Source organism: Heloderma suspectum, chromosome 6 (genome assembly GCF_057233095.1).
Source record: "Heloderma suspectum isolate Gila_16-S chromosome 6, 16-S_ref, whole genome shotgun sequence".
NCBI classification, from domain to species: domain Eukaryota; kingdom Metazoa; phylum Chordata; class Lepidosauria; order Squamata; family Helodermatidae; genus Heloderma; species Heloderma suspectum.
Window position 1 is genome coordinate 39026518 of NC_139463.1, and position 8047 is coordinate 39034564.

General features: G+C 44.8%; 1 protein-coding gene across 1 annotated transcript in view; it reads right to left on the minus strand.

The window, feature by feature from the left end:
• CHMP7 (charged multivesicular body protein 7) overlaps nucleotides 1-6931 on the minus strand; it is a 93931-nt gene extending 87000 nt beyond the window's left edge. Inside the window, exon 1 of the mRNA XM_084803987.1 lies at nucleotides 6710-6931. Within this exon, the coding sequence (XP_084660113.1) occupies nucleotides 6710-6864 (155 nt within the window). The 5' untranslated portion in view covers nucleotides 6865-6931. The remainder of the gene's footprint in view (nucleotides 1-6709) is intronic.
• Nucleotides 6932-8047: the final 1116 nt, after the last annotated feature.

The window sequence follows — 8047 nt, forward strand, 5'->3', positions numbered from 1 at the left end:
TTGCAGTCTAAATCTTGAAAGCCTCCTTACTTTTGTTCTAGAGTTTGCCAATATTGGAAGCTATCCTGAGGGTCATTGGAGTGAAAGGCAGTGGTAGAAATATTGTAATAAATAAATCCCATTGATTAATTAAAAGCTTGTAAACTCCAGGGCTTACTTACCTGGGACTAAGTCCTATTGCACTCAATGGGCAATCTTTTTGACTAGACTTGAGTTACAGTGCAACCCTATATGTATCTACTCAGAACTCCCATTGAGTTCAGTGGTGCTTACTCCCAGGAAAGTGGCTGTAGGGTTGCAGCCTTAATCAGTTTAATAAGCAATGCTTTAGTTTATAAAACAATACTGCTGTGAGTTCAGGGCTCCTTTGTATTTTTGCTTTTTTGAAAGTGTTTAGTTTTGGTAAACTACATCATCGGCACCTGATGAAGTTGACAGTGTCCATGTACTCTTATGCCAGAATAATTTGTTAGTCTTTAAGGTGCCGCAAGACTATTTGTTGTTTTTGTTGCAACAGACTAGCATGGCTGCCTCTCTCTGGAAATAATTTTAGTATGTTATGGGTCTAAGGAACAAAAGATAGAAGATTCAAGCTAGCTGTGCAATAAGCAGCTGCTTTTGTTTAACAAACTGTAATTTTTTTAAAGAAACTCTTGAAGGAGAAGAAACACCACCAACACAATCTAAATGTCTTTGTACTGATTTTGGTAAACTGTGAAGTTATTTTTATGTGTGCTTCATTGTCTCAGTATATTCGTACTTGGGGTTTTTTTTATCATGTAAGTGGTATATCTGAAAAATCCAAATAATGTTGTTGTCATTGTTAAAATTTAAGTTGCCCTACATCTTCAGTATCTTCAACCGGCATCTTAATGGTAGTATGGTGATATGCAAATTTAAATTTGATGAGAGAAAACTCTGAAATCAGAAAGTTGGCAAATGAAAAATATGCGAGTGGAAGAAGCCCTGGGAAGAAGACGTTAAGGTTGCATGCCTGTACGTACTTACCTGGGAGTAAGCCCCACTGAATTCAGTGGGGCTTACTTCTGAGTAAACATGTATACAATTGCACTTTACAGTAGCGTTCCTATGTCATACTTACATGAAAACACTCCATGCACTGAACATAGTGGGACTTTTGAGCAAGCATTCATGGGGTTACTGTTGTTAAAGACATTATTAGCGCCTTCCCACCCATCTCACAACAACACAACTTGAGCAAGGTCATTTAGGCCCTGAAGGTGAGCAACCCTCTCTCCGGTATGGTCGTAGATATCTTCAGTTCCAGATCTGTCAAGTTGAATAGTTTTGCTATGAGTCATGCCTGTCTTCTCAAGGCCAGATCTCTATGTAATTGTACACCAGCTCTCGCATCAAACTTCCTCCCCTCACTTCCTTTCACCCTAGAAATAAGACATTTTCCCATAGCTTCTGTACAAGGATGAACTGTATTTCCTGAGGAAGGAAATATACTCTGCAATAGAAATTCTTTCTAGGCTCTCTGTCCAGCATCAAACTACTATCACCTGCTAATTTCTGTGCTCTCTCTCCCCCACCCCCCAACTTGGCCAGTTGGCAATTTTGCTTTGTACACACACGGATTATATTTTTTAATAATTGTTGGTTAATTGTTCCTACCATTCTGTTGTAGTCTGATCTCCACGGCTTTTTTTTTAAATCTTTGCATTTCCATTTGTAGGATGGCCCAGTTAAAACAGAATACTTTTTAGGGTTGCCAACTTTTTTTTCTGGGAGGGCTCCTGTGGCTTTAAGAGCAGCTTGAGAAGCAGTGGGTACATTCAGTGGGCAAAGCTTTCCCCACTGTTGCAGCTTCATGCCGAAGCTTCACTGACTGAGTTTCTGCTTGTCACACAGCTATCAGGAACTGCTTTGGGGGAGGGGAAGAAGGTGGCAATCCAAGTCATCTCTACCTGCTCAGTTTCTCCCTTTGCAGGATTTCACTTTGTCAGATTCAATATAGGACATTCTTGTGCCTTAAATAGTGATACAGGAGGGGAATTCTCATCAGATGCTGCTTCTCCCATCTCCAAACCTATTTCCCAGGACCCTGGATCTATTTCACAGAGTCCTGAGTGACCATTAGTGCCAATGGCCGTTCCCCGCCCCCCATCCCAGCTAATTTGCCATGCGGGGGGGGGGGTCAGTTTTCCAGGGGATCGCAGCTGGGGAGGGAAGGGTTAACTCTCCCATTCTCACATGCTGCAACCCCCCTCCCCCAAAATTTTCCCCTGTATGGCAATTAAGTTTAGAGAGAAAAAAAACACCTTTCTCCATGAGTTTGGGATGCTCAGGATCAAGGTGCAAATTAATTTTTTTGGGATGAGCTTAGTGAGAAATTACTTGGCTGGCTTTGCCTCCTGTGAAATTTAAATAAATCCTAGTAATGGTGTCTAAATATGCATATATAGATATAAATTGAAGCCGTGGTGGCTTAGTGGTTAAGACGCTGAACTGCAGACCGGAAGGTCGGACAGCAGTTCGAGACCCGAGTGCTGCGTGACGGAGCAAGCTCCCGTCTTCAGTCTCCTGCCAACCTAGCAGTTCGAAAGCAAGAAATTGCAAGTAGATAAATAGGCGCCGCCTCGGCGGGAAAGGTAACAGCGTTCCGTGCACCTCGGTGTTCAGTCATGCCGGCCACATGACCACGGAAGTGTCTTCGGACAGCACTGGCTCTTCGGCTTAGAAACGGGGATGAGCACCACACCCTAGAGTGCGACACGACTGGTTGGGGACGCCTTTACCTTTTTAGATATAAATTAGCACATGCCGATTTTATGCAGATGTGGATCCTATGGGTCCCCGGGGCCGGAAATTTCAGTGGAGGATTTAAGTGTCTAGCAACACACCATGGTGGGGCCAGTGGGTGTTCTTGGGGCCAGACTTAGACAAAATGGCACAACAGACAAGGGGCACCGTTGCCAGCCCCTTCCATTGGTTCAACTTTTGAATACTTTCTTTGTTATCATTGCCCCGTCTAGCACTTTTTATGCTCAACCTTCCCCAGGCCCTCAAGGTAGCGTGATGGAAATAATTTCAGTCTGGATTGCTAAAAGCACAGGGAAGCATCATGGAACTCTGGGTACCGCAGTCTCTTAGAGGATGACACCGCCATGGCAAAAGCAGAATGATCGTTTTACGTTTATGTGTAGGGCTGCCAACACAGAAGTCTCTTACAGCTCCCACCCTGAGTTGCCGGGAGTGGATCCTGGGGGTTAAAGGGTGGAGCTTTCTGGGAAAGGGCCTGACAATGGCACCTGGAGGATCAAGGAAAGGGCCTGTTGCGCCTCTGGGAAAGAGCTTGATGCAATTGGAAGTGGAACTAATAGCAAAATGTCACGTCAAGCCATACATAAAAGCAGCCTGTCCCCCTTTGGTTCTGGCCCTTTGCCCTAAGACTTTACTCCTTCTCTGGGGACTCTGAGAAGAGGGCTGGAAAAAAATAATCCTGAACTTAAAGCTGAATCTTGCAGATTTTGCCTAAACATTGGGAGAAATGTCCTGATGGAAAGACCAGTTTGACAATGGAACAGACTGCCTCAGGAGGTGGCAGGCTTTCCTTCGCTGGAGGTATTTAAGCAGGGGCTGAATGGACACTGGCCAGGTGTTGCTTCAGTTTTATCCTGCACTGTAGATCCTCTGTTCCGTATGCGGGGGGAGGTTGGACTAGATGGCCTACAACAGGGTGCAGAACCTCTTTCAACCGGAGGGCCAAATTCCATTTTGGAGAAGCTCGCGGGGGGGGGGGGGCAAAGGCAGAAAGAGTGGGGCCACAGACACCAGCTAAAAGCTCTCACTGCCAGCAATTAAGCCTTAGGAGAGGCATTTTGACCTGTTAGAATGGGAGAAACCTGCACAAAAGCCAGGAAGCCACCAAACGAGTGATGGTTAAGGGGAAGGGAGCTTGGTCATCTAGGGAACCATGGACAGCTAGATGGAGACCCCAGGCAGGCCAGATTTGGCCCGCAGGCCAGAGGTTCACCACCTCTACCAGATCCCTCCCAACTCTAAAAATTGATGATTCTGTTCATATACTGCTTTCCTGACAAACAGGACAAGCAAACAATGAACTAGCAAGGTTGGGACTTTTTAGCCCTTTGGTGATTAGTCCTTCTATAGGAGCACACTCACAGCTTGGAACTAGCCATGGGATTCATGGGAGCTATGGCTAGTACAAGACATTTTCAAAGAGGCCCCCTTTTCCCCTGTAGATGTCTTGGGCTTGGTTTGCCCATCCCTCTTGTCTGCAGAAAGCCAGCTCCATGGCTTCAGATAGGAGTGGTGTGAGGAGTGCAGCAAGCCTGCGTCTGAGAGATAAGTTTTGTCTGACAGTCAGAACCAATGTTGTTTTCAAGTATGTTGCCCACAGAGGTTTGCATACATGGGCCTCAGGGCAAGGTGGGAAATTCCAGGCTTGTGTAAAGGAATGACTCAGTTCAGCCACATCATGACTATATATGGCAGGCAAACCTGAATGAAGAGATGGATTGACATGAAAAACAATAAATCTCTAGCTTTAAAAAATACAATTGCTATATACTGCCTAGAGTACCACAGGCACTCCTGATGAACTCATATAATCCAAACACAGATCATACTAATGGCCTACATTCCTTGCAAACAAGTCAGCAAAATGAACACCAAGAAACCACAATTAGATATTATATAATACAATGTCACACTCTTATCAGTGCCGTGTAGCAGTTAGAGAGTTGGACTGGAGAGAACCAAGCTCAAATCCCTGGTCGGCCACAAAGTTCATTGGGCAGCTTTAGGCCTGTCCGTTTCTCTCAGCCTAACCTACCTCACAGGGTTGCTGTCAGGCGAAAATGTGGGAGAGGAGCCATGTATGCCACCTTGAGCTCATTGGTGGAAAAACAGACTATAAAAGTAATAAATACATTAGCCTTGAGGGGTACATGCATACATTCAGACACACACATGCACACACAGGTTTCTAAAATGCCATACATTCTTTTATTTAAAGATATTTCTAAAAGGTATAGGTAAAGGTGTCCCCAACCAGTCGTGTCCGACTCTAGGGTGCGGTGCTCATCCCCGTTTCTAAGCCGAAGAGCCAGTGCTGTCCGAAGACGCTTCCGTGGTCATGTGGCCGGCATGACTGAACACCGAGGTGCACGGAACGCTGTTACCTTTCCCGCCGAGGCGGTACCTATTTATCTACTTGCAATTTCTTGCTTTCGAACTGCTAGGTTGGCAGGAGCTGGGACTGAAGACGGGAGCTCACTCCGTCACTCAGCGAACTGCTGTCCTGCCGACCTTCCGGCCTGCAGTTCAGCGTCTTAACCACTAAGCCACCGCGGCCCTTAGACTGCTATTAATTGAAACAAAAAAAAATCACAGCTGTTTCATAAAGCTGTTGTTGAACCTTGACTACATGCAGGTGTTGGTAACAAGGTAATATCCAGCTCCCTCTCTGAGTTCTTAAAATATAGGCTAGTGCAGGATTTTGCTAGACCAAGGATAGAGAGGGAGAGAGAAAGGGCTGGATAGTATTTAAGGGGACAGTGCACCGTTAATGAGCTGTGCCTGAATATGTCATAGTGTTCTCCATGTCCCTGAGCAGGTAAGAAGTTTCAGGATAGCTACAGGGCTGGCGTCAAGGGTAGGTATGGTTGGACAACTGCTGAGAACCCACATCCCAGCAGGGGCCCACTGACAAGAGACCCTTGAAGTTGTTTCTCCTCCTCCTCAGCATTATGACTTGCTTGTTCACCTGCGTCTCGCTCCGGCTCATACAACAGTGGTGGTGAGAAGGAGGAGCAGGAGATGCCATGGCCTGTTTACTCACTGGCTGTCTGCCTCAAGCAAGCGATAGAGAAAGAGGAGGAGGAGGAAGAGAAAGTGCAGCTGGAGAGAGGGCGGGGACACACTGAGCATGTTTTGCCCAAGGGCCCTCAAAAACCTGGAGACCGCACAGGCTGATTCACATAAAAGGAAACCAAATCTTGGGTAAGACCACAAGAGGCTTATAGCACTTCGTCATATTTACTAATGTATATATTAAGCATTGGGGAGTGACCTCCAGTCAGACACTGCTAGCCTCTAAAGCAGTTTCCAGAAAGGCAGCCGTGTTAGTCTGTGTTGAAGAAAAACAACAGAGACCAACAGATTTATTATGGCACCAGTAGGACTGAATCAAATCGTCACTCTCTGTACTTTCAGGCTTTCATTTCCCCCGACTTCACTGCTTAAAATCACGCCCCCACCTATGTGCGTACATATATACCTGCATCTGAGGAAAACACTCCATGCATCTGACTCTAGTCCACGAAAGCTTATGCCAGAATGGATTTGTTAATCTTTAAAGTGCTGCAAGTGTCTTTTGAGCCTTGAAAGCAGGATCAATTACCCCAAAAGCAAACTGCATGCCCATGGAACAATCCCACCCTCGCCCAAGCCAGCTGTATGTGCACTTATTTATGTATGAGTCCCTTTTCTACCATGTGTACAAGCTTACAGTATGAAATAGGAAATATATAACCACAAGCAAAAGCAAGATGGAAAAAATTTTGAACATGGCAATAAAACATTGCAGTACCCACAAAACAGTAAAAAGCAGTAGTAAAAGCACACAAGCCCCCTTTAAAAGTTGCCATAAGACAATGTGCACAGCAAAAGCTATTATACAGATGGAAAAACATTCTGATTTAAAAAAAAAAAATCTTACCCTGTCAACAGAACAGGAACCCAACCCCAGAAAGGGAGTTCCATAGCATGGGTGCCACCATTGAAAAGAATCTTGTTCATAGCCCCTGCAGGACAAATTTCGGTAAATGGGTAGCAGATCAATGCTGCACCCATGATATGGTAGCCCCCAGACATCAAAAGCTATTGAGCAAAGTCCCACCTGTGTCTGTAGTGATTAGCTAAAGAAATCATTAGAAAAAAATTATCTGCACTCCATGGTGGTTAACAACATTCATGTCTCATGCCAGATACCAAGCTGTGCTTTGAGCATTTTCATTATCTTTAGGTCTCATTCCTTCTAAACCACTTATTTTTGGCTGATTAATGCTGGAGAAACAGTTACGTTGGTCTGTTGCAGCAAAAACAGAGTTCTATGGCACCTTAAAGACTAACTCAGCCTTCTCCAACCTGGTGCCCTCCAGGCCATTGGCCATGTTGGCTGGGGGATAATGGGAATTGTAGTCCAAGTCATCTGGAGGAGTACCAGGTTTGGGAAGGCTGGATTAACAAATGTGTATAAGATTATGCTTTAAGACATCTACTCAGAAGTAAGTCCTATTGAAGTGTGGTAATTGTGTTTACAGGATGGTTGCCTTGGGTGTTTTAGGCGCCAAAGGACTGTTTGTTGTTTTTGCTGACCAATATGTAAAGGATTGGAGTGGCTAACCATTAAACACCACATTTCAATCTCATTAAACATCCGATTAAGCATTTCAGCATCTAGTAGGAAATTTTATTTGCATATCACTTGGTGTATCATTTGGCTAAAATCTTGACTATGGTGAGTCAGTGTGGTTTCCAAGTTGAATTCCTGTTCTGCCTTGACAAACTCAAGATGGCCTTATGTAACCGCTTTCCTTTTCAAATGTGGTGTTTACACAGGAACTCCTGTCCCCTCAGCCAAGAGGGGAAGCAAGGTTAGTCTTAGATGGACAACATATACCCACCTTGTGACTCCTTTTGCTACTCACGTTAATGTTAACATCACCATTATCATCGTTATGAGGGTCAATAGACCTGGTATAAAGGCACATAATAACAGCATCTACCCACTATGTGATTTCTTTTACTATTCCCTTAAATGTTAACACATTATCAATGGAACAAACAAACATTCACCATTCTCATATGGTTGACTCATGGCAAAGTCAAGTGTAACATACACAGCTCTGTCCTCCAGAGGGCAACAGCGAGACAGTTCTCCACCCTTGCCCCCAAGCATCTGCCGCCTGAGGGGTTCACTTCACTCTGCCTAATGGTAGGGCCGGCCCTATGTACCTCCATTTTTCTCCAAAAGAACCTGTACACGTTCTAAACT